Source organism: Lissotriton helveticus, chromosome 6 (assembly GCF_964261635.1).
Source record: "Lissotriton helveticus chromosome 6, aLisHel1.1, whole genome shotgun sequence".
In the NCBI taxonomy this organism is placed as follows: Eukaryota; Metazoa; Chordata; class Amphibia; order Caudata; family Salamandridae; genus Lissotriton; species Lissotriton helveticus.
The window spans coordinates 235,284,986-235,312,207 of NC_136067.1; the positions used below are offsets into that span (position 1 = coordinate 235,284,986).

The 27,222-nt window shown below is 43.8% G+C and overlaps 1 protein-coding gene across 1 annotated transcript in view; it reads right to left on the bottom strand.

The window, feature by feature from the left end:
- Positions 1-27,222, bottom strand: part of LOC144762241 (uncharacterized) — an 875,873-nt gene that overhangs the window by 732,291 nt on the left and 116,360 nt on the right. Inside the window, exons 5-6 of the mRNA XM_078647384.1 lie at positions 23,214-23,362; positions 13,609-13,809 (exon numbers count right to left, since the gene is read on the bottom strand). Of these exons, the coding sequence (XP_078503510.1) occupies positions 13,609-13,809; positions 23,214-23,362 (350 nt within the window). The remainder of the gene's footprint in view (positions 1-13,608; positions 13,810-23,213; positions 23,363-27,222) is intronic.

Sequence of the window (27,222 nt, forward strand, 5' to 3'; positions counted from 1 at the left end):
AAAGAAAGTACATCTGTTGTGTATATCTGCCTGTAATATTTTCTCACGTATTACATTCCATGTGAAATCATGCCTTGCCGTGTGGAGAATTATGACGGAAATGGTTTATACATTCAGGTGCTCATGGTGCAAGAATTCTATACGTTACATCAGTCTGTTGCTAAAGAGTAGTCCTTATCGTTGTGAGAGAGGATGTTCAATGGTATACCGGGGGTGCTCTATAGGTGACTAGGTGTTTACTGGAACGACAAAAGTGCGGGGCTTTTAGTGGTGTGCATCACATCGAAACTGTGCTCAAAGTGAATGATGAACTTGCAAGAGTTCACTGTTAGTCAGTGTCAGATAACAAAATTAATAAACAAGCAACTGTTTTTCCGGTGTAAGACCCCGTGTCCAACTAAGAGTAGGTCATGTTGGACGATCACTTACATGGCGGTTCACTGCGGCGTCCTCCGCCTGTAAAAATAAATACATAGCTAACGTATAGGCTAACCGGGTGAGTTATAAGGGCTGTAAGGAGTTATAAAGGGGTCCCGTGGGGTACTTACTAGTGAAGTAGATGCGTGCGCTTGAAGTATCTCTCACTCGTGTAACCGGGTCGTGGGTGTGTATGGCTCTACCGGGAGTTAAACAAATAGTGGGTGACGATGACGGACTAAGAAAGTGCCGGAAAGTGTGGGCGCCATCTTGGAATGGTGAAAGTGTACTCATCCAAATACCTTCTAGTGTGTGGTGCACGAATAGTCTGCAAAGCGAAAATTATACAATCATGGTTATACAAAAATAATGATTATAAAATAACCTAGTGCTGGGAAACCAAATAATTCTAAGTGCACATGTGTGGAATGTTGATAAACAAAAAACTTAAAGTGTCCGCATATTCATTAGAGCTGCACAGTTTATAAATAGCACATAAATTCCATCCTGTCATTTAATCTGTGAGGCTGCATCGTGGCCATATATCGGATCCAGAAGTTTTCTCTTCTCAGCAGTATATTTTTGTTGTTCGTAGTTGGTTTGATCACTTCCAATACTAAGTACTTTAGTTGAGCTACTGAATGACTGTTGTTCATGAAGTGGACTGCAACGTTATATTTGACGTTCCTTGTTCGTATGTTGCTCTTATGTTCCAAGATCCTTGTACGAATTTTCCTCTCTGTATGACCCACGTAGCATAGGCCACATGGGCATTTCAACATGTAAATCACATTTGGTGAAAGTATAAACCATTTCCGTTATAATTCTCCACACGGCAAGGCATGATTTCACATGGAATGTAATACGTGAGAAAATATTACAGGCAGATATACACAACAGATGTACTTTCTTTATTGTTTAGAGTGGAACCCCCTGACGAAGGGCAACAATAACACCCGAAATGCATTGGGAAAGGAAAACCCATGGCGATGTGATACAACAAAGATATTGAAGTTTAAGGATTATATGACCAATGATTGTGAATAAACAGCATTGAACATGAAGTCCTTCTGAAAAACTTTTTTCAAAAAACTTTATTGAGACTGTTAAAAATACAAAACCTATTAAGGTTCCCCCACAGCTGTGCACGGCGGCAGCTTCCTCTACAATAGGGTTTGCCATTCATCTAAATTATATAATTGCACAACTCTATATTTTAAAAGCTACTCCAAACAGTAGCAAAAAGAGATAGTAACTGAGTAAAAACAAATTAAAACAGCAATAAATTCCTTCTTTTGAAGACACATCTTAAAAAGGATCACACATTTACACAAATTGTTGGGCCTCCAGAGCTTGAAGAAACTCAAGAGCAACCTGAGAAAAATGAATACCTCGTGAATAACAATAGGGAGTGTATCCATTTTGTAAAGATCTTGATTAAAGTTCCAAAAGAAAACAAAATGTAACAAACTTTGGGATGAAGCGTCATCACACGGGCGTGTCGGAATACTGGACATGTCATGCTAGCCCAAGGGAAAATTCAAACGCCATTTTATAAAACGCAAGTGGAAACACATTAATAACATTCTGTCCCAGGAAGAATCAACCTTCAACTCTAGAGGGAGTGGCCCAACCATCCAAGGGACTGGGTGCCAACACAAACAGTGTAAAGTAAATTTCTCTTGGACTTGTTATCATAAATAGTCATTCCAACTCCTACAATACTTAATCCACACTGGTGCCAAAATAAGGGGTCTCCCCAAATTACACATACAAACCCATTGCAAATGTGACTCCAAAATTGTCAAGACAATATTCAAATGTATTACGGAATCAATGACATTTATAAAAACACAATAATGAAAGATGTATTTCACATTCATATATCGATAAACAAAACAATCATAAAAGGTTAAAATCATTCACAAGAAAGAGACAAAATCAAGTGGTTCATTTCGAATCCATCATATGTAATTAATCCGTTAGAATCTTGAAAACCACGTCAGGCTAATATTAGCGAATGACAGTACACTAGTTCCTCTGATTTAATAATGACAATAGCGTTGACACGTTTCGGTGTGCTGCGCGTTGTGCACCACATTTTTCAAGACAAAAAAACTTGGTTGTCTTTCTTTTTTCCGTTCTCAATGTTAAAAGTAAAATACAATCTGATAATGGTTATGTGCTCGACTTTGTGAAAAAAATGCTTCCTTAGTGATGTAATATGGCCATGCGATCTTCCGATTGTGGACTTTTGTTTCACCACATGGGGGGCTTATCTTTCAGAGAGTCATAGTATTTCTTGGCCCGTCTGAGTTAATATTAATCAAGCTCTCTGGGCTGGCTGTAAGAACACTGCACATGTGACCCTGTGGAACCTCGCTTCAATCCGTGGTCTACAGTTCCATATATTTTCAAAGTTTTTCACTCTAATCAATCTGCTTTGATGTACAAAATTATTTACAACAAGGGGTGGTGATGGACAGAGTCTCTGAATTAAGCAGAGTACTCTCACCCAGTCAAGAGATCAGGGCTAGATCCAACACCGTTTTTTAGCTCATTGCACCATCCCAGTTTCAGAACCTGGCTGTATGCAAATTAGTCTGTCCCTGGCCCAGTGCATCATGGGAACAGGGCAGACCAGACTACAAAGGCCAATTCTTACACTGGGAAGGAAACAAGCTTCCGGGGACCGGTTTCTGGCATTACAGCCGTCTTCGGCCCGGCTTGCTTGAATCCTGATGGTGCAATGAGCAAGGGACTCACATCTGAGTATACCCTTCCACGCTTAGGGTGGACAAAATTATTTACAACAAGGGGTGGTGATGGACAGAGTCTCTGAATTAAGCAGAGTACTCTCACCCAGTCAAGAGATCAGGGCTAGATCCAACACCGTTTTTTAGCTCATTGCACCATCCCAGTTTCAGAACCTGGCTGTATGCAAATTAGTCTGTCCCTGGCCCAGTGCATCATGGGAACAGGGCAGACCAGACTACAAAAGCCAATTCTTACACTGGGAAGGAAACAAGCTTCCGGGGACCGGTTTCTGGCATTACAGCCGTCTTCGGCCCGGCTTGCTTGAATCCTGATGGTGCAATGAGCAAGGGACTCACATCTGAGTATACCCTTCCACGCTTAGGGTGGACAAAATTATTTACAACAAGGGGTGGTGATGGACAGAGTCTCTGAATTAAGCAGAGTACTCTCACCCAGTCAAGAGATCAGGGCTAGATCCAACACCGTTTTTTAGCTCATTGCACCATCCCAGTTTCAGAACCTGGCTGTATGCAAATTAGTCTGTCCCTGGCCCAGTGCATCATGGGAACAGGGCAGACCAGACTACAAAAGCCAATTCTTACACTGGGAAGGAAACAAGCTTCTGGGGACCGGTTTCTGGCATTACAGCCGTCTTCGGCCCGGCTTGCTTGAATCCTGATGGTGCAATGAGCAAGGGACTCACATCTGAGTATACCCTTCCACGCTTAGGGTGGACAAAATTATTTACAACAAGGGGTGGTGATGGACAGAGTCTCTGAATTAAGCAGAGTACTCTCACCCAGTCAAGAGATCAGGGCTAGATCCAACACCGTTTTTTAGCTCATTGCACCATCCCAGTTTCAGAACCTGGCTGTATGCAAATTAGTCTGTCCCTGGCCCAGTGCATCATGGGAACAGGGCAGACCAGACTACAAAAGCCAATTCTTACACTGGGAAGGAAACAAGCTTCCGGGGACCGGTTTCTGGCATTACAGCCGTCTTCGGCCCGGCTTGCTTGAATCCTGATGGTGCAATGAGCAAGGGACTCACATCTGAGTATACCCTTCCTCGCTTAGGGTGGACAAAATTATTTACAACAAGGGGTGGTGATGGACAGAGTCTCTGAATTAAGCAGAGTACTCTCACCCTGTCAAGAGATCAGGGCTAGATCCAACACCGTTTTTTAGCTCATTGCACCATCCCAGTTTCAGAACCTGGCTGTATGCAAATTAGTCTGTCCCTGGCCCAGTGCATCATGGGAACAGGGCAGACCAGACTACAAAAGCCAATTCTTACACTGGGAAGGAAACAAGCTTCCGGGGACCGGTTTCTGGCATTACAGCCGTCTTCGGCCCGGCTTGCTTGAATCCTGATGGTGCAATGAGCAAGGGACTCACATCTGAGTATACCCTTCCAAGCTTAGGGTGGACAAAATTATTTACAACAAGGGGTGGTGATGGACAGAGTCTCTGAATTAAGCAGAGTACTCTCACCCAGTCAAGAGATCAGGGCTAGATCCCCCCCTTTTTGAAATTATTTTGGCCACCATGAGTGTGGAAGGGTATGCTCAGACATGAGACCCTTGCTCATTGCACCATCAGGATTCAAGCAAGCCGGGCCGAAGACGGCTGTAATGCCAGAAACCGGTCCCCGGAAGCTTGTTTCCTTTCCAGTGAAGAATTGGCTTGGTAGTTTGGTCTGCCCTGTTCCCATGATGCACTGGGCCAGGGACAGACTAATTTGCATATAGCCAGGTTCTGAACTGGGATGGTGCAGTGAGCTAAAAAACGGTGATGGATCAAGCCCTGATCTGTTGACTGGGTAGGAGTGTTCTGATTAACTCAGATACTCTGTCCATCACCACCCCCTTTTTGAAATTATTTTGGCCACCATGAGTGTGGAATGGTATGCTCAGACATGAGTCCCTTGCTCATTGCACCATCAGGCTTCAAGCAAGCCGGGCCGAAGACGGCTGTAATGCCAGAAACCGGTCCCCGGAAGCTTGTTTCCTTTCCAGTGAAGAATTGGCTTGGTAGTTTGGTCTGCCCTGTTCCCATGATGCACTGGGCCAGGGACAGACTAATTTGCATATAGCCAGGTTCTGAACTGGGATGGTGCAGTGAGCTAAAAAACGGTGATGGATCAAGCCCTGATCTGTTGACTGGGTAGGAGTGTTCTGATTAACTCAGATACTCTGTCCATCACCACCCCCTTTTTGAAATTATTTTGGCCACCATGAGTGTGGAAGGGTATGCTCAGACATGAGTCCCTTGCTCATTGCACCATCAGGATTCAAGCAAGCCGGGCCGAAGACGGCTGTAATGCCGGAAACCGGTCCCCGGAAGCTTGTTTCCTTTCCAGTGAAGAATTGGCTTGGTAGTTTGGTCTGCCCTGTTCCCATGATGCACTGGGCCAGGGACAGACTAATTTGCATATAGCCAGGTTCTGAATTGGGATGGTGCAGTGAGCTAAAAAACGGTGATGGATCAAGCCCTGATCTGTTGACTGGGTAGGAGTGTTCTGATTAACTCAGATACTCTGTCCATCACCACCCCCTTTTTGAAAAAATTTTGATGTACAAAAGGCGCTGTCAGCAATCCGATAAACTGCTCTAACATCGAGTCAGTGAAAGCGCAATATTACCGCAATCCCCAGTCACCTCCGTTATTCGAGATACAAGTTACGGAGAATCTCTTCTTCTGGCAGCAAACAGTGTGTCATTTCCAAAGGTTGCAAAAACCAGGAAGAATCAATCTACCCTAGGTATGAAGCCATACCTGGGATGTTATGCAGAGCTTTATACTCTCTGACAGTAGTTTTTGAGGTCCCAATCACAGCTCTAAGGCTATGTCCATTTTTTTTAAAACAGGAATTTAGCCTGAGCCAAATCTTGCTTGGTCAAAATGTCCATACTATAGGAACACTATGCCTCCCCTAGGCCCTCAAACAAGGTCTTTACAAAGCAAATCCAGGAGATATTCAGCCCTCTATCACAGACTAGGCATTCTAGGACTATTTCCTTATTTAAGTGTGCGGGTAACTCTGTACTGAGCACGACAGCAAGAGTGTGGCAAGACTTAATCCCTCTGAAGAGGCGTTGAATTGTAATTCCTCTGCCGTCAAGATTACGATGTTGTTTTTTTTGTTGTTTTTTTAGCTGTTTTATAGCGCGCTCAGTTACTACCAGAGTGTCCTGGCGCGTGAAGAGAAAAACAAGCAAGTGGCCAAGGAAAAGAAAGTTGTAGTTCATGTTTCTTTTTCTGTTTTTATATAAGCTAATAAGCAGTTCTAAAGAGATAGGTTTTAAGTGCCTTCTTGAACAATACAAAATTTTCAATTAATCTCAGGGAGTGGGGGAGAGTATTCCAAGTCCTAGCCGCGGTGACAGCAAGTGACTGGCCTCCCAGACGCACTCGCTGAAATTGGGGCACTCTTAGAAAGTTACAATCGTCTGAGCGTAATGCCCGAGTGGGGACATAGCGGTTAAATCTTTTCCTCAGATAGGAAGGCCCGAGGTCATGAACTGCTTTGAAAGCCATGGTAAGAATTTTAAAAGTTATCCTCTGTGCAACTGGCAGCCAGTGTAGTTCCTTCATGTGAACCCGAACACTTTCTCTACACGGCACATTGCACAGCAGGCGTGCAGTCGCATTCTGGATAATCTGAAGTCTTGCGATTAAGAAGGCCGGGGCTCCACACAGCAGAGAGTTGGCATAATCGAGCCGAGATAGAATAAGGGCCCTCGCAACCGACTCTCTTGCTGAAGATGGTAGGTAAGGGAAGATCTTTCTCATGGCTTTTAAGGATCCGAAGCACACCCCAGCAAGTCTTTTTATGTGTGCTTCAAATCGCAGATCCTCTCCAAACCAGACTCCCAAGTTCTTAGCAGGAATATTAACGGAGCCTGGCTGGGGAAAATCGGAAGGCCACAGAGTTTCTCTAAAGTTAGATGGAAACTGACCATACAACAAAATTTCGGTTTTATCTTTGTTGCATTTCAGCTGTGCTGCTGCCAACCAGTTAAACACAGCAGAAAGGCACGAACGAACGACCTCAGTATTAGTGTTCGCATCAGGCCACGTAAACAAGAGTTGCGTGTCATCCGCATACGCTATTATTTTTGCTCCCATTTGTTCAGCTAACAGAATAAGAGGGGTAAGATATATATTAAAAAGGAGGGGGCTCAACGTAGAACCCTGGGGCACTCCTGTAGTGAGGGGTTTGATCGAGGATGAGTAGGGTGGGATCCAGACCTGCTGAAACCTGTCTGATAGAAAAGATTTCACCCATTCCAATGCTGAACCCAATATGCCGATGTCCGCCAGACGCGTCAGGAGTAGTGAGTGCGGGACAGTGTCGAACGCGGCAGAGAGGTCCAATAAAATCAGAGCCGCTCTGCCGCCACTGTCTAAGCACTCCCTGATCGCCTCTGTAACCTCCACCAGAGCTGTCTCCGTGCTGTAGGCTGCACGGAAGCCAGATTGGGCTGGATGTAACGCCCCTGAGGATTAAACAAAGGCATTGAGCTGGGAAAATGCAAGTTTCTCGCCAATTTTTGCCATAGCTGGCAAAAGAAAGATAGGTCTGTAGTTACTCGGCACGGCTGGGTCCGCTCCTGTCTTCTTTAGCAGTGGCAGAAGCTTAGCCTGTTTCCATTCTTTGGGGACTTTTGCAGTAATAAATGATAGTCCTATTATTTGAGAGACCTCAGATACCACTACTTCAGCTACTTCGGCCAACACCCGGGCCGGGCAGATATCCCCAGGAGCACCAGATTTTAGCGATTTAATTGCTACCAAGGTATCGACGACCGAAGGGGGGATAAGTCTCTCCATGGTAACGATGGGTGGAATCTTAATTTCATCGTTAGCCACCATCTCATTTCCTCCTCCAATTGCTCTCAAGCTTTGTTGGATATTGGCAATTTTTGTTAGGAAGAAGGAGGAGAGATTTTCACACCATTCGGTAGAAGGACTCATAGACATCTGCTCAGCACAGGGAGAGAGAAAGCTCTTGACTATCGAAAAAATTTCGCGACTATTGTTGTTAGCTCTCTCAATTCTTTTTTGAAAAATACTCAGTTTTTGCATGTTTAATGCTAGCATAGTATTCTCGTTGAGCTGAACGATACACTGCTTTAGCCTGTGGGCAGTATGCTATCCTCCATACTCGCTCCAGTTTCTTACAGGCTAGTTTGAGAGTACGGAGATGAGGCGAATACCAGGGTTGCGAGGGGGTCATCCTATTTCTGCCTGAATCAGCCCTCTTCGAAGAGGAAGACACCGCTGCTTTCATCCAACTATCGTAAGTCTGCAGCGCAGAATCTAATTCTGCACCTAAAATGGGTCTATTCAAATCAAGACAGTTCATAAAATTACCCATGTTGATTTTTGGGGGGCCCATTGTTTTAGCGGACTTGAGAAGGTCTCTCAAGGCAGCCCATGAGAATCTAATAAGGTGATGGTCAGTCCAAGTTACAATTTGGGGGACCTCGACCATCAGTGGAAAGTTAGAGCATACAACGTCTAAGATGTGGCCTCCTGTATGAGTAGGGGAGGAAACCCATTGGGTAAGGGAGGCCAGATCGAAGGAGTCATATAGCAACTTACTTTCCCGTCGTTCCTGGGCGTCAACATGAATATTAAAATCACCGAGCATTAAAAAGCGAGAGAACCTCAATGCGCGGGGAACAAGAGTCTCTAAAAGAGCTTTAAGAAAGAGACCGGAGGGGCCAGGGGGCCGGTAGATAAGGGAACCACCCAGTGTGAAATGAGGGGACAGACATAAGGAAAAATTCATAATCTCGCTTTCTGCTAAATCATCTGAGTCTTCCACTTTAAGAACCCAGCAATCTCTAAAAATAATCGCTAACCCACCGCCCCTACCAACAATCCTGTCCTTCCTTCGAATTTTGAACCCTCTAGGAATTGCTAGTTCAATATCAGGAGCACAAGAGTCATTCAGCCATGTTTCTGTAATGAATAACAAATCTAATGTACCATCTTCTAGCAGAGAGTAAATTTCAGAAGCATGTTTGCTCATAGAGCGGGCGTTTATTAGAGCTGCTGAGATAGAGCCCAGCTCAACGACAGATTCAAAACAGATCGTGTCATTGGTACAGCAAGCAAAACCGCAGGCAGAGCACGGGTTAAGACTTACTGGGTCAATGGCAGTGCAGTTTGATCTTTTTTCCAATATAGGGCAGAGCGCCATCAAAGTCGCACGGGTATATTTAATGGTAGTTCTGGGCAAGGTCGGTGATTGCCAGCCAGCTCGCCCAGCGTCCGCCACGTCCGAGGCGCGGACGGGCGCAGACGGGCTGACCTTTGGCTTACCTTCGGCGCGCCTAAGGCGCGCCCGCCATGCGCGACCGCTGCGCGCTGGAGCAGGCATGCTAATTTTATGCCACGTCCTCTCTCCACCAGCTAGAACGCTGCCACCAGTTCTGCTGGGGAGAAGGACTACCCTCAAGATGGCCGCCCACCCTCGCCACAACCGGCATTTCAGCATTTCCATGTCAGCCTTTCTGACATGGAAAGGCTGTTGGAAAGTGACTTTGGGGGCCTCTAGCATGGTGTCCATCCCATCTAGCCCTCGGTTATGAGGCCTGGGGGGCACCCTTTGTGCTCCCCTAAGCATCCCTGCATATGTGTGGCAGGCACAGCATGGTGCCTGCCACACGGTAGAGGAATGTTTATAAACATCCATTGTTCAATGGAAACTGGACAGAATATCGAGTTTTTTATATAAAATGGAAAGAATATCAAATTGCAAAAATAAAGTGGTGCAGAATATCGAAATTCAGGTAAGAAATATCGATTTTCATAATATCGTAGTTAGTAATATCGACAGTCATAATATAGTTGTTAAAAATATTGCATTTTTTATAGTGTTTTAAGTGTTACTATATATGTTAACAGTATGTATTTTTTTTAAAGTAATGAATTTTATGTTGTTACATTTTTGCTTAATTTAATTTTGTAGCAGGTTATGGGTTTAGAGGAGAATAGGGTGGGAAGTAATTTAATTATAGTAAATGAAATATTAATTTTTAGGAGTTATTAATCATCTATGTGTCGGACCTTGCCAATGTCATCAAGGCATATGGGATGAGCGTAACCTCCTATGCAGATGATACCCAGTTGGTTTTGGGTATTAAAGATAATGGACCAGAGGTGGCTGACCGATTTCGGCGCGGAATGCTCGCAATCAGTGAGTGGATGGCATCTAACTGTCTTAAGCTAAATTCCGATAAGACGGAAGTGCTAATTTTCGGACCCCTCAGACCAGACTGGTCATCAACTTGGTGGCCACCGGGAATGGGTGAGCCTCCGAAGCCAGCACTCAAGGTTAGGAACCTAGGAGTAACCTTCGATGTGGACTTAAATTTCATGGCACATGCAAATAAGGTAGCGGCAACAGTCCACCATAAATTAAGGCTGATTAGGAAAATTCTCCCATTTCTTCCAGTTACTGCTGCAAAAACACTAATCAGTTCATTAGTGTTAACTTCCCTTGACTACTGCAACGGGCTATTTTTAAATGCCCAAACCAGGATAATAAACAAACTTCAGTCATTGCAGAATGCTGCAGCACGGCTCCTCTCAGGAACACCTACATTTTCCTCAGTATCTGACACCCTTAAAAACTATCATTGGCTAACGATCCGCAACCGAATAAAATTTAAATCTTTATGCATAGTTTACAAAGCATTACATGACCAGGCTCCCCAATTTTTTAAGGCAAAGCTGACACCCTATAAACCAACCAGACTGCTTCGATCAACCACTCTGAACCATCTACTGGTCCCTCGATCCAAGACAGTATCTTGGGGAGACCGTCGCTTCCTGGTTGCGGCTTCAAAGCTTTGGAATTCCTTGCCACTCTGCATCAAGACCTCTCCTTCACTTATGCAATTTCGAAAACTATTAAAAACCTGGTTATTCGATCAGTAGTCCAATACAGCCTGCTATGAGCGATGAGGGAATTAATGGAATCATAGCGCCGAGACGCCCACGGGTATTCGCCGCGCTCAATAAATTACAAAAATAAATAAATAAATAAATTAATTAATCATGTTTAATTTAATTTTGCTTTTTAATTCTATAGCGGGTTGCGGGTTTATAGGGGAACAGGGTGGAGAGTAATTTAATTGTAATTAAGTAATTATTTATTTGTATTTATTGGTATTGATAATTAATTTATTGTTAATTAATTATTATTTTGGAATTATTTTTTATTAATTGGTAATCACATTTTATTTATTGATTAATTGATAATGGTATTCATTGTATTCATTTAATATTTGGAGTGGGTTGTGGGTTTACAGGGGAATAGGGTGGGAAGTAATTTAAATGTAATTAAGTAATTATTGAAATTATCTTTGCGTATTGTCAATTAATTTACTGTTAACTAATAATTAATTGGTAATTTTTGTGATTACTTATTAATGTTTGGTATTGAAAATGATTTTGTTGTTAATTAATTATTAATAGGTAATTGATTTTTAATAAATAATATTTATTGGTATTTATAATTAATTAATGATTAACTATTTTGTAATTGGTAAATATTTTAATACATTTTTTATTAGTATTGATAATTAAGGTCTTTTCATTTAAATATTAAATCATTACTTTCCCGACTGTTGCACTCACTGGAGTGGAAATAGTAATTTTTACTCCTACGCTATCCAACACTTTCACTACTGTTGCACTCTCTGGAGTGGGAATAGTAATTTTTACCCCTATGCTATCCAACAATTTCTCTACTGGTACACTCACTGGAGTGGGAATAGCAATTTTTACCCCTACGCTATCCAACACTTTCCCTACTTTTGCACTCTCTGGAGTGGGAATTGTAATGTTTACCCTTCCGCTATCCAATGCTTTCCCTACTGTTGCACTCACTTGAGTTGGAATAGTAATTTTTACCCTCCCGCTATCCATTGCTTTCCCTACTGTTGCACTCACTGGAGTGGGAATAGTAATTGTAAGCCTCCCGCTATCCAATGCTTCCCTACTTTGCACTCACTGGAGTGGGAATAGTAATTTGTACCTACCCGCTATCCAACGCTTTCCCTACTGTTGCACTCACTGGAGTATGAATAGTAATTTTTACTCTCCCGCTATCCAATGCTTTCCCTACTATTGCACTCACTGGAGTGGGAGTAGTAATTTTTACCCTCCCGCTATCCAATGCTTGCCCTACTGTTGCACTCACTGGAGTATGAATAGTAATTTTTACTCTCCCGCTATCCAATGCTTTTCCTACTATTGCACTCACTGGAGTGGGAGTAGTAATTTTTACCCTCCCGCTATCCAACACTTTCCCTACTGTTGCACTTACTGGAGTGGGAGTAGTCATTTTTACCCTCCTGCTACCCAACGCGTGCCCTACTATTGCACTCACTCGAGTGGGAATAGTAATTTTTACCTACCCACTATCCAACGCTTTCCCTACTGTTGCACTCACTGGAGTGGGAATAAAAATATTTACCCTCCCGCTATCCAAAACTTTCCCTACTGTTGCACTCACTGAAGTGGTAATAGTAATTTTTACCCTCCCACTATCCAATGCTTCCCTACTGTTGTAGTCACTGGGGTGGGAATAGTAAATTTTACCCTCCTGCTATCCTACGCTAAAAATATTGAATATTTTTTATTAATATTAAGTTAATATATATATATGTATTAAAAATTAAAAATGCATGTTTTTTTTTTTTAACGTTTATCAATTATTTATTACTTTTAATGTTACTATAGTTAAGTATGTTTTAGTTAATTATAGTTATTATTTCATTAATTTTACATTACGTTTAAGACATTTAAAAAATCTGATATTTTAAAAAACTATAATATTTACAATGATATTTTGGATTCGATATGTTTGTACTTAACTGTTTGTAGATAGGAATTCGATATTCTGGTATTCGATATTTTGTCACCGATATTTTTGTGGGTCAATATTTAGCTCCTCGATATTCTGTCAGTGATTCGCTACAGGCCTTCTCCACTTCCGCACAAGCTTCACATTGAAAAAAGGATGCTTGTGACCGGCATATGAGCGGTTGCAACCTAGTTCTGCGCCCGGAACTGCCAACCTAAGGTTGGGCAGTTCCAAGCCACAACGTCCGCCTCAAGTCATAATGAGGCCCACAGTGTCTTCAAACAATGAAACCTGTCTGAATCCAGACCTAAACTCTGTAGTGGCATTATGTATAACATTTTAGATACTACAAAGCAAGTAGTTATTCATATCAAAACCATAAATGCTTAGACCAAACATACATTAATTGTGAAAGGTCCCCAAATCAGCAATCAAATGATAAATTAGCTGTCATCATTTTATTTTATCAAAGATGCATTTCCAAAGTCCAGTAAAAGAGCCCTATAAGAACAAAAGGGTGCTTTTGTCATAAAGAAAATGGTGTACCTGAATGTGAAGAAGCGATGTTTGAAATAACCAGAATTGATTCTGACACACCATCTTTGATTGTGTTAGCAGCACTTATATTGACAGGAACTCCATTGTGAGTCCAACTGACAGAAGTTGAGTTGGATCTGGTTCTGCATGTCAGCGTCAATGTTTCACCTTGATAAAGTATGCCTGGAGATAGTGTTAAATTTGTTTTACCTACAAATTAAGGAAAAAAAACATATCCTATTAGAACAAAAGATATGCCCCATCAAGGAATGAAGATAGTTTCAGGACATAAAGGACATAAATCACAGAGCAAAAGGCTAATATTTAGGGCAGCATTACTATGTAGAGCGGAGAGCCTCCACCTGACACTGTCTCAGATTTGTGACCAAGCGTCTTGGATCGTCAGTTTTGACCACCAGATTTCTATGCGACCGAACACTGTTCAGTCAGATTCCCATTGTGACTTAACTCTCATGGTGAGAGTCATTGTATTTTTTTTAATTTGGGGTTTTGTTTTTTAACATAACATTTTTTGTATCTTTGCCTTATGGCTTTTTCATTTTTGACAGAGTCGTATGGCAAAGTTATGATACAATAGCAGGAGCCAGCTAGATGGCACTCACAGTCAGAATTTGTTAGTCAGGACCTATTAGAAATGGGGGTATCTAGTTGGCAATGGCTGCACTTTGTCCAAGTAGTGACTCTTCCTTCTAGTCAGGATGAGGGAGTTACACTCTTGAAACAACCGCTTGCTCACCCATTTGGTAGCTTGGCATAAGCAGTCAGGCTTATCTAAGAGGCAGGGTGTAAAACATTTGCACATAACCAACAGTAATACAGTGAAGACACTACAAAGAGACACCACACCTGTTTAGAAAAATCTCCAATATTTTTATAGATCTAAAACAAGCCCAAAATGATAGAAATCCACCATACAGTTCTCAGAAATCTTCAATAATCAAAATAGACTTGAAATACAGTTCTTTGAAGTCGATAGATCCATCTGGGGCTATCACGGCGTCATGAACAACAAATCCAAACAGTTCTGGGTCACCGTGGCGTCGTGGGCCAGCTAGGGTGTCAGTAAGACCTGCAAAACTTTAGCTTTGGAAATGAAGGGTGTCAGCAACCTCTCGATGAGCCCCAAAGAGCTGGCGTCCGCAGGCGTCGGATCAGGAGGTGGGTACACGAGTTATCTGGCCCTTAAAGTCACATGTGTTGCAGATAGAACTCCTCACGGTTGACGTAGGGAGCGCTGGCGGGCATCGGGGCTGCGGGGTGAAGTGCAGCGGTGTGGCGTGTGGTGCCCTCAGGTCGCAGTGCAGGCAGCAGCTCAGTGACGGTCGTCCAGTGGCATCGGTGAGACCAGGGCTGCGGTGCAAAGTGATACAGCGCTCGTCGCAGTGCTGGCAGGTCACTGTGCAAGCAGCATCGTCATCATCGTTGCTGAAGCGCTGTTATCATAAGTAGGCCAAGGCAGCGGTGTGGAATGAAGACGGTGCATCATGTAACTTACAAGTGGTGCCCTTGAACCACGGTGCAAGCATTGGCATCAATGTTGGTGTGGAGCGGCATCATAGGGGATGCCAAGGCGATGGTGTGAAGCGAGGTCGTGCGGAATACATTGCCTACAAATCACGGTGCAAGAAGGAGCTCGGTGGCAACATCAAGTGGCATGATCGGTGAGACCAGAGTTGCAGTTCAACATGTGGCTGTGCCCCGTTTCGGTGCCTTCAGGACACAGAGTCGACAGTGGCAGCGGCAGTGGTTTCATAGATGCATTGGGTTGCTTTTTCTTCTGTTGTGGCACAAAGCACACAGTCCCCAGTGTTGATGGCAAAAGAACTTGAAGACTTTGGTTTTCCTGAGACTTCGTGAACAGGGAGCAACCTCTACCTCAAGCCCTTGGAGAAACTCACAAAAAGAAATTACAGAAGGTTCAGTCCAGTCCTTTCACTGCCCAAAAAAGAAGCAGTCACTACAGGCCAACACAGCAAATCACACAGCAAAGTGGTAGTCCCTCCATACAGCATCTCCAGCTCTTCTCCTTGGCAGTCTTCTTGGTTCCAAAAGAGTTCTAAAGTTCTGGGGTCTGGGCCCCAGTATTTATACTACTAAATCCTTTGTTCTCTGGTGGCAGTGATCCCTGGGCCCAGCCAGAGCCAGTTCTGTCCTCTCATTGTAGCTGCCCAGAAGGAGGCGGAGACAGCATTGTGTCTGCCAGACCAGGACCATTCAGGTGTGAAAGGAATCTCCTCCCCCTACTACAAATGCAGACCGGGCCTATTCAGGTGCTAGTGAAAACTCCTCCCACTACTCTGAATGCAGCCCAGGTCTATTCAGCCTAGCCCTGACTCATCTTGAATCTTTGGAGCCACTGCACATCCCCATCCCCTGTCACTCCAAAGCCAGACAGTCAATACATATCCTAGCAGAGGCACACTAGCTGGCTAAGCAAGAACATACCTACTTTCTAAAAGGGGTATTTTCAAACACAGAATATAAAAATCACCCTCTCTAAAGGATGCATTTTAACATTCTGAGTTCAGGCATACTAAACATTATTTTCCTACCTTACTCCCAGGGGTAAATATTTTTATAAGATGTTAAAAGCAAACTCTCCATTCTATCCTATGGGAACAGGTAGCTTTGCAATAGTGAAAAACGAAATTGGCAGCATTTCACTCACACCAGGGCATGTCCTATCTTTCACATACTCTGCACCCTGCCCACAAGGTAACTTGGGCCTACCTTAGGGATGACTCACATGTAAGAAAAGGGAAGGTTAGGGACTTCGGTTCCCAATCGAGTCAGGTGTTGTTTTATTTATTGAATGCTCACTCTATGTATGTTATTCTGACTGTGGTTTTTAGATTGTGATGGCTTTTAATAACTTGAAAAAATAAAAATCGTATCTATCTTTCCATCTCCTTTGGTGCCGATATTGTCTACAGACTATAATACAGTAAGCACACAGAATTTTTCCGTTAAGCGCTTCAGACCTACATTACGAATGCTCACTCACATTATAGGAGCTGGCCCAGGTCAGCACTAATGCCTGAACGGTCTCCTCTACGACAGGATACCTGCATGCAGATACCAGACTGAGATGGTCAGTGGTCCCACTGGCTCATCCTACTCACGTTCGCTCACTTGTGCGCATGTGCACACATGCACCCAACCATGCCTCTTACTTTAGCCTCGCTACAGCATGCCTTGTTATTAAATGCAGACACTGGTGGTTCATCTGAACAGAGTTTACAGTGAGTGAGACACAGGGAGATTCCCTCACACTAAAGGTTCAAATACTGGGCAGTAAAGCAAAAAAACTCAGACGTTTAAATTGGTCAGAAACCATTTGTCTACACATACCATGATTCTGGTTGATTTTGGGTGCATCATTGCTGGTGCAACTTTGTAGCCATCATTGTTTGCATGTAAAAACACTTTGGTTAAGTTGCTGTCCTAGGTGAATGCCAACTATTTTAATGTGCAATTTGTAAAACAAATTCCACATGAGCATTCAAATCTTATTTTTCACGACAACGCAAAACTCTCTTTATGTATTTATTAATAGAAACCTGTAGCTTGGAGCACTCTTTTTCAGTTTTGAACTTTTATAATATAACAGGCCGGAAGCAAAGTCATAGTTTAAATGCAAGAAATGATTACTTTATAAATGTAACATTACAAAAGCAACATTTAAAACAGGTTTTGAACATTTTTGCACAGGAGTATTGTGAGAATATAAGGATCAAAGATTCAATTAGAAACTTAAGTGAACCTATATATGCAGCCATCCACCCTATGCAGAGACATATCACTTTCATTCACGAAAAAACATAAAGCAACAGAGGTGTTCTTTCTTTCATATATTCGAATAGATTGTATTCAATCAAATGCCAATGGATCTTTTGACCAAATGCAAAGGGGAATAATAAGTTTTGTATAAACTGATGCAATCAAGGGACAGCACTTGGTCTGTACAGGGGCGTGATGTAGCAGGTCAGCTCTCCTGCCATCCGAGGACCCAGATATACACGCGCTACATCCTCTGGCCAGGCGTGTACATAGGCTTTAAATAAAGGGGAGTGAACCGCTGGGGCTTCAGTCTGAGACCCAGATAGTGTGTAAGTGGTGGTCTCATTAGGGATCCGGAAGCGGGGCCTACACATTCGGGGCATCAGCATACTACCACCACCCCAGCATCACACTAGCGGCGAGAGCTGAACATGCCCACGCTCACCCCACCAACAAATATCTGGAAGATGGTGTAATGCAGTAGCACAGACCCGCACCTGCGGCCTCCAACATTGCTGCGTGAAGTGCTACGGCAACACAGAATTGAGTGCAAACGTCGACGCAGCCAGAAGGACCATGACTGCAGCTGGTGCCCTCTCTCTTCCAGGCTGACAGAGGATGAATGAGGCAGCCGAATCGACTCCTGGACTGGCACCCAGTGGCACAAGAGGCACCCTTACACAGACCCTTACACAGACATGTAAGAGCCATGGTGAATGAAGACTGCAATGAGTGGCGAATAAGCCCCACCCACTGCGCCCAGAAACACGCGAACACAGGCTGTTTCCAACAAACTGAGGAGCCCGCACAAAACCTAGTGCGCTCCACACACGGCCAGCTCTGCCCCATCCAAGCCCACACAAAGGAATCAAGCAGTGGCACTTGCAAATAGAAACAGGAAAAAAACAGGAGAGAGGAAAAAGAAACAAGAGAGAAATGAAGAAGTAACACCTGCAACACGAGAAAGGCGGGAGAGGATTAAAATGAACAAAACAAAAAGAGGGACATAGAGACTGGGACCAATACCACTACCAGTGGCATCACAAAAGGTAGGACAGAAGACCACACAAGACAAGGTAGACCCTGAACGCAGACAACATGGCAGATGAAGCACAGACTCAACAGCCGACCCCCAGACAACACGCCCTCACAGGGGTGCTCCTGCTATTCAGCGAGCTAGCAGACCCAGCAACTGCTTCTCCAAAATAGAAACTATGGATTGGGCGGCTTGAAAATTGCCACAACGGAGACCGACGGCGCTGTCAGGAGGTCACTACTCCTCTGCCACACAGGAGAAGAAATATATAAACTGTTCAAACATCTAAAGTACACTGGACCAGCCACATACTATGATGCAGCAGTCAGGGCAATCAATGCCATTTCGACCTTCAGCTAATTCCTGACTTCGAATGGTTCAAACTTCGTCAAGTACCAGCAAGAAGGGAAGTCCATTGATACATTCCGTATGTGATTACTTGAACTAGCAAGCACCTGCATGGAAGTCGACCAACTCAAGGAAATTCATGCCCAATTGATCCAAGGATGCAGAAACAAAACCTTGCGGAACTTAATCTTGCACCAATCAAACATCAGCCTTGACGACATCCTGATCCAGTCGCGGTCACATGACCTGTCGGCAACCAGGGCTAACAAAATGGACCTGGCCATCACACAAACTCCAGAGAGAAGTCACCAAGCATCAAGACCAAATAGGCTGATGCCATTTGGGCCAAATGCAGGGGAGACACGACCAAAGGAAGAAGGACCCAGCAGACCAAGTAAAAATGCAGATATTGAGGCCTCAAAGAACACCTAATCAGTGATTGCCTGGCACAGGTTTGCACCTGTTCCAACTTCAGAATTCAAAACCACTTCACCTTAGTTTGGAGAATGAAACTCAGTAACAAAGGCCCTGGAGACAACTGAACACCATGGAAGATGGTATGCCAATTGTCTCTCACAAACATGACATGCCCCAACGAAGTGAAACTCCAGACAAGATGGAGCTACCGTCCGGAGGGCTCGTCCTAGAAAGAAGAGGAAGAAGAAGAGAAAATTCAAATGTCCATCACAAGAGAGCTGAATCACCGCCAGGGGTCACAACTCATCTGCACTGTTCAAGTGGCAAGATCAGAAGTACAAGCCATCATTGACACTGGAGCCTCAGTCAATGTGATGGGGGTGCAGCAATACAACCGTCTCATGCGCCAGGATCTTTGCTTATGGGAGTCAGACACCTCTACTTCTCTGTGGATGGATGTCAGTACCTGTATGATCTGAGGATCAGGAGCTAACAACAACATTTCACATCATTGACACACTGATTGGAAGCCACACAGCAGAGGACCTCTGCCTGGTATCTTTCACCCAGAAAGTAAAATCACACCAAGTGGTTGACTTGTTGGACCAGTTCCCAGAGTTGTTCCGAGGGCCCGGTGTCTCGAGTACCTCCCCAGTGAAGCTACACATATATCCTTCAGTCGCATCTTTGGCTCTTAGGCATTACCGAATCCTGTTCCATCTACCGGTGGAGAAGGAACTCGAGGACCAGGAAGTGATTGAAAAAGTGTTGGGGCCTACACCTTGGGTCTCCCCAATGGTGATTGCTGAGAAAGCCAAACAACCGCGGAAGATCTGTCTGTGTACTGACATGCTGCTCCTCAACCGCGCCATTAAACGGGAGCAGCACATCACATCCACCATGGACAAGCTAATGGCTGATGTCAATGGCTCCTGCTGGTTCACAAAAGTGGACCTTAATGCTGTGTACCACCAGCTACTACTCGTGAAAGAAAAGTCAGTACATCACGACATTCAGTACTCACCTAGGACTACACCAATAAAAGTGCCTAAATATCGGCATGTCCTCAGCCGCTGAAGTATTTTAGAATGCCATAAGGGAAACCTTGTCTGTCCTGCCAGGCATCCTAAATGTCAGCAACGACATACTGCTGCCGAAAACCACAGACACCAAAAAGTCACTCTATAATATCTCATAGAATATGTAGTGGCACTGCACAAAGACAAGTGCTCTTTCTTCCAACCCTCCATGAAATTCTTTGGATGTGACTTCAACCAACAAGGGATACAAGTTTATCCTTATAAGTCACAAGAGATCAAGCAGGTGCAAGCACCCACCACTGTCCCAGAAGAGAGGAGCATCCTAGGAATGGCCACGTATTGCGGGAGGCCCATCCAAGACCAGGCAACTCTCGCTGAAATATTGAGGTCCCTCATGAAGGCAGATGCAAAATGGGCTTGGAGCCAACAGTAAGAAGGCGCTTTTCCAGAAAATCAAAAACGCTCTTCTTGACCACACCACACTTGTCTACTTCGATCCTGATAAACACACCGAACTGTTGGTTGACACTAGTCCAGTGGGACTAGAAGCGATACTAGCTCAAGAATAAGACCCAGGTTGGTGGGTTACATTAGCATTAGCTAGCAAGGCATTGACACCTATGGAGATGCGATGCACTCAAATCAAGAGGGAAGCCGTTGTGATCAATTGGGCCTGTGGGCATTTCCATATATACTTGAGAAGCCACCCTTTTAAAGTGAGCACGGACCACCAGCCCCTTGTGCTCCTCTACCAAGGGCCAGCTCCTCATCCCCCCACACATCAAGAGGTGGGCCATCCAATTGCAGCACTATCAGATGGAGGTCATGTACCATCCAGGATCAAAAAACCCAGCCGACATCCTTTCTTGTCACCCAGTGCTTTCCAACACTCAAACAGCCCAGACGGGATAGAGGAACATATCAGAATGGTCTCTGATGCGGCTAGCCCCCCACGCCTTGTGGCTAGAAGACATCCAAGAGGCCGCTGAGACAGACCCTGTCCTCACCAGTATGAAAAGCGGTGCAAAGTGGCACTTGGTGAGATTTTCTTCAAGATTCTAACGACTGGCCCAGTGGACACAAAGAGAGCCTAACAAAGATAATCCCCAAAACTCTAAGACACCACCTCACGCTACTGGTGCACGGAGTTAAAGCTAACATTACTGGAGAAGGTATGGTTTCCAGGGTTGGAAGAGATGGCCGAAGACCTAATTCGCAAATGCCCCGTATGCTAACTGATGAGCGCGCCGGAGAGGCCGGCGCCGGTAATCACCAAAGAACCCTGTGTGGCTTCTTGGGCCAAGTTAAGCATGGATTTCGGGATCTTCCCTGATGGACGGACCACCCTGGTCCTGATGGACATGTATTAGAAATACCCCATCGTAGAAGTGATAGACTCACCAGCTTTCGTCAATGTCACCTCGGGCCTCGAAAATTTCAGATGATCCACCGAAATCAAAAGTGACAACGGACCACCTTTCCATTGTGCGGAATTCAGAGAATTCCTCTGTAGGCTCAGGATACACCACCATCGCATTACCCCCCAGTGGCCAAAAGCCAATGGGACGGTCGAGAGCTTCATGTGAACAATGAACAAGTCACTTCAAATTGCCACCGATGAACAAGCGGACCCAGAACACCAAATACAATAGTTCTTGAGGGAATATCGGAGCACTCCCCATTGCACTACGCAACAGGCAGCGTGGACTCTGATGTTTAATGGACCTCATCAAGATATGATTCCTACTTACCCAGGGTGGACTCCACCACCACATGACGTCCAAGGGACCCAAACATGTGTTGAGCGAAGGAATGCTCCCGCCAGCCAAACCCAGCGAGCCAGGATCCGGACACTCCCACTCAGTGATCATGTTGTCATCAAAAACTGCAAGCCAGGGTGGACACCATTCGAGCCAGGGGTCTGGACTGTCATCAAAAGTGACGGACCTTTGGTGACAGCCAAGAAAGGGCAGGAAGTAGGCTCAGGAAACATATCGCTGTTCAAAAAAGTTGAGAATTCACCCCAACAAACCCCTCCCGGACATAAAAAAGAAAATACTGAGTGATCGAGTATCGATAAGATAGCACGCTGGGCCAAGAACCCCGGGGTTGGAGTCAGGTGGACTCAGAAGAAGACCAACAGGATCACATGGAAACAAGCTTTCAACCCAGTGATCAGCCCACTCGCAGCCTGCCCCATCGGTATAATCTTTGACCCAACCCTCAGCACAGCCAGCGGCTCAAGGACTTGGTGTGTCAATTAAAGGAACTCTGACTTTTAAGACCAAGTTGGAGAGGGATGTAGCAGTGATGGAGTCCTACCGTCCTAGGACCTGAATGTACGCGCACTACATCCTCTTGCCAGGCGTGGCCAGAAGCTTTAAATTCAGGGGAGTGAACTGCTCAGGGTTCACTCTGAGACCCCGATAGTATGTATGCAATAGTCTCATTAGGGATCTGGGATCAGGTCTACACATTCTGGGCATCAGCATACTACCACCAACCCAGCATCAAACATAACACAGTCCCCCTGAACCCCCTGCTGTGCAGGTGACCCCACTCCCCCACCCTCCTCAGGGGGTTCCCAACTGTTCAAAGACGTTCCTATTCAGCGCAAGGCCAAAACACATCTGTTAGATATGGGAGACTTGGGAGACCGTCATTTAATTCTGCGTGGAGGAGGGCATCCTAATGCGTCACGCATCAGGGTCTAAAAAGCTTTGCCTCACTCCCTTCTTTAAAACTAAAACGAGGACAAAGAAAGGGAAATACTAAAAAAAAAAAAGAATGAGAAAAATGGTTTACAGAAAATTATACATTTTTTAACTGCCTCGACGTGGGTGTCATAATTTTAAAAGTATTTATGTTCAATGCTGGTTTTGCTAGAAAAGGAAGGATATTCTCCACTTTTTATTATTATTATATTTATAGGATCAATGTCCTTTAGTAGTAATGTCATCTGTTTCACTTACCAGATATAACAGGAACCAACGGTGGAGCTGAAGATGGAAATGGGAACGTTGTATTTAGATTCCTCACTATATTTGCGTTTGCAACTTCAAGGCTCGACTTGGTTGGTTCATCAGCAATGATAAAGTAATTGACATGGACACTTCCTTCCCTTGGAAAACAGTAACCATCACAATGTTAATTAGCAAGAAGAATATCATATCTTTTTGAAATGTGCTAAAAAACATTTTATCCTAAATTAAAAAGGTGTAGTAAGATTTCGTTTGCAAAAAAACTGGTCACAAATATGTGCAGAAACATTTTGTGAATAGAATTTGATTTTCAAATACGGTTTGCAAAATTTCCATTTGCAGGGGATTGACCAAGCTAATTAATATTAATTTGGCAAGTATAAACTTTCAACCACGTTTGACTGCAAACACAGGGATGTTTGTAAAGAACAGTGGATCATCATCCAAGCTGTTTGCATTCCCAAGTGGAAAAGATTTTTTTTGAAGCAGGTAATACTCCCTAATGGAATTGTTGTTGCTTTACAAAAAAGGTTTTCCATTTGGTAAAACTTCAGGGGCAGCAGCCACTGTTCCAGGCAGTGGTGCTAATGCCTAGTCCCCTTTAGGTTGACAGCACCATTTTCAACAGACCCCCTTCCCTTTTGCAAATCCCTTGACACCTCCTTTGAGGAGTAACTAACCGCTAACCTGTGCTTCATGGCATACCAACTCTCAATCAGGAATGAATGCCCCTTTCATGTCCCTTCCAATTGCAATTGGGATGGGTCACAATATCCATTATACAAAATGTTAAAACTTTTCAGAATTATAAAATGGCTTCTCTATATCAGAAATAGGGATTTCACAATCACAAAATCTGTGGTTTTGTGAGTCACAGGATTTGCAATTTGAGAATCCTCTATTTTATCAGGTGTCAAGATCCAACATTTTGAAACTGTAAATGATTCAATTTGTTAAAAACATTATATTTTCAGACTACATCAATATTTCTTGGTTTAGATCTGAAATACTTTTTAGAGAAGGAGTGAAGACCTCACTTTTTGACCTGGCTTTTTTAGGGGAGCACCCTGTGTTCCGCGCTAGTGCGGTAGTATAACTAGCTCCCGGGTACTCTCTCCGAGAAGGTCTTGCATTTTCTTTTTAAAATAACTTTATTCGAATCAAATGGATCATAAAAGTCTACAGAAAATCATACAATCATTTTAAAATAAAGTTTCTACACATAGTTTAAAAGCAATGCACAAAATAAAAACCAGGTTAGGTAAATTCAAGAAAAGCAATATACAATTTGTAACATTTCCTAATTAGAAAAACAATGTTGATAAAACTAAGCACAGAGCTACAGATAGTAACAGTTGATAATGACCTCAAATAGTTAAAACCCTCCTTGTAAGAACAGGGAAGAATGACCCTTAAAATAGGCTTAATAAAATGGCCTCTTGGGTCTTTGTAGAGTGTGCAAAAAAGGATAAGGTGCATTTTGCTCTGTTGGGCTACTTTGTCGCATGGACAGGGGGGAATTCTCTCACACCAACCCCCCTGTTTCGGAAAAGCCACAAGAAAGTGTGCGTTTGTAATGCCCATTTTCATATTGGGTTGAATAGACTCCGTGTTATTATAAAGATCTTCAAGGCCTATCTTATAAAAAGTTTCCTTAACATAACGTAACCAGGGGACCGCCATTGCATTGTCAAGGTTCATACAGTCTCTTAGGATATCTCTTGAAAATAATAGGTCTTCTGAGGCCCACATTTTTCCCTATAGAAGCAAGGGTGCAATATGAATTCTCTCAGTCACTTAGTCAATACCCATCTCAGAATGAAAGAATTGAGTGGCAAACTACTGGGATAAGTAAAAGTCTTTTTAAAAATGTGGGGCCATATTATCAAGAAAGGGCAATACATTATCGCCGCTTTTATCAGCAGGAAACTGCCGCTAAAGCATTGCTCCCGGTATCCTGACATAAGGTGCAGTTGAAATCTCCTACTCAAATAATACACAAAGGGGAGACCTTCACTGTTACCTTAACAATCTCCATGTCAAGCGAATTGATAACCACAGCATTCTGTGTATCAAAATTCTTGTAGTACCAATTGACTAGTAATATGGGTACATTGATCAAATTAAAACACAGGATCAGCTAATACCATGGAGATTCAATTACTTTTTATATTCTTAGCGACTCATTCTGCACATAAATTAGGGTCGCGAGGCCTCCCTTTGCCTTCCCTGCCAATGATGGTTCAGCTTGGACAGTTAATGCATCGTATCCACCCAGAAAGACATCATCCCTGCTCTACGTTTCTTGTGTGCAAATAATGTCAAATGTTTTGACATACGGCACCCATGTCTCGTCTAAAAACCTTTGAGAAATGCCTGCAACATTCCAAGAAATTAGACGCAGGCTGCGGCTATTAGTTTGCCAATTTTGCGCATGTAAAGAGCTGCCATCCCGACTATTCGATGGTTGTTCAGCTTGAGTGGCATTCAAATCTATTACAATAGACCCAGTGGTTCCCAGGCCTCTATCATGGTACAGCTGCGGGGGACAATAGCTGTGTTTAGGGTCTATAGAGAGGGTATACACTTTATCACTCCCATGTGTATTGGGAATAATCTCAGAAACATGGGCATTGTCCTCTGATTCACTTGTTTTTAGCTTTAGTCTGTCTATATCTGCAAGACGCTTAGTGGCTCAAAGCGATTTTCGTGATACCAGGGTGGAAACTCTGGATACTTAATGAGCTCTCTTCTTCCACTAAGTATGGTCGCAATCTAGGTGGTCGATAAAAAAATCCCAATGGCAATATAGGGATCCTTATCTCAGTCATAGGTTGGTCAGCCATCTTATTTAATATGGATCTTACCAGGCCTGGAGGCCTGAAGGTCAATACAATACAATCCCCCGCCAGTGTCTTACTGGTTGGACTGACCCATCTAACCCTGCGTGCCATCTTAAGCTCAGAGAATAGTAGATTATTATTTATACCTATCTTTGCATTTACACAACGCAAAGATTCATTCCTCAGAGATGGCCAGTCTTCCCTGTCGCCAGACAACAATGGGGGAACATTAGCTAATATGACAATAAAGGGTGTTGTTTCTGGAGGCAGATGTAAGTTCAAATTTGTGCCACTGATGAATGACCTAAGTGATGATCTACAGGGGTACGTGAGCTTTGGGGCCTTTCATCAACATTGTTACATGCCTTAGTCACTTGGCGAGTGTTCAGGGGATTTACAAACGGACAATCACTTTGGGAGAATCCTTCTGTCTGAAATGAAGACACAGTGACTTGTGGGCTGTTACTTTCCAGTCCCCCTTGGTGAGACCCTTCTTGTGTCATAGTTCTCTGAGGAGGTTCCGGGTTGTAAACACCCACTTTATTGGCTCCACCCATGGTCTTATTTAGCCTAGGTCTGTGCTCTATAGTCAATGTGGGAACGCTAGGTGGTTGTTTTTCTAAACATGATAACCTGCTCTCGATATCCATTATTTCTTGAAGGATGGGATTTAAGTGCACTGTAATTACAGTTTCCAATTTATCCCAAAAACCCTTCTCCAAGTTGTGAATTAAAGTAGGCTCCGGAACAACCTCAACTGGAGCTATGACTTGATTGGCTTCAGGTGTAGGCTCCCTGTCCACTTGGTGGCTCCTACCACCTAGTAGTTTAGATGTGAGGTGGCTTTGTTTATATGACTTAGTTACTACCTGCCCTTTCTTTTTCAATGGCGGGAGTGCAGAGCTACCTCCGCCTTTTGATTTAACTTTCTGGGCCCTCATACCTACATTTGGCATAACTGGAGTAACCTGGAAGTCGGTTATCTCCTGAACATTAGCAAGCTCAGGGCTTGGGGAGTGTGACCTGCTAGTTCGTGATGCTCTGTCAACCTGGTTCGATTGTGAGCTTAAACTGCTGAGGGTATGATGACTCGGTAGCACTTGAGGATCCAGAAATAATCTGCGCTGCTTTAATTCAATTTTATGCATGAGAGCAGA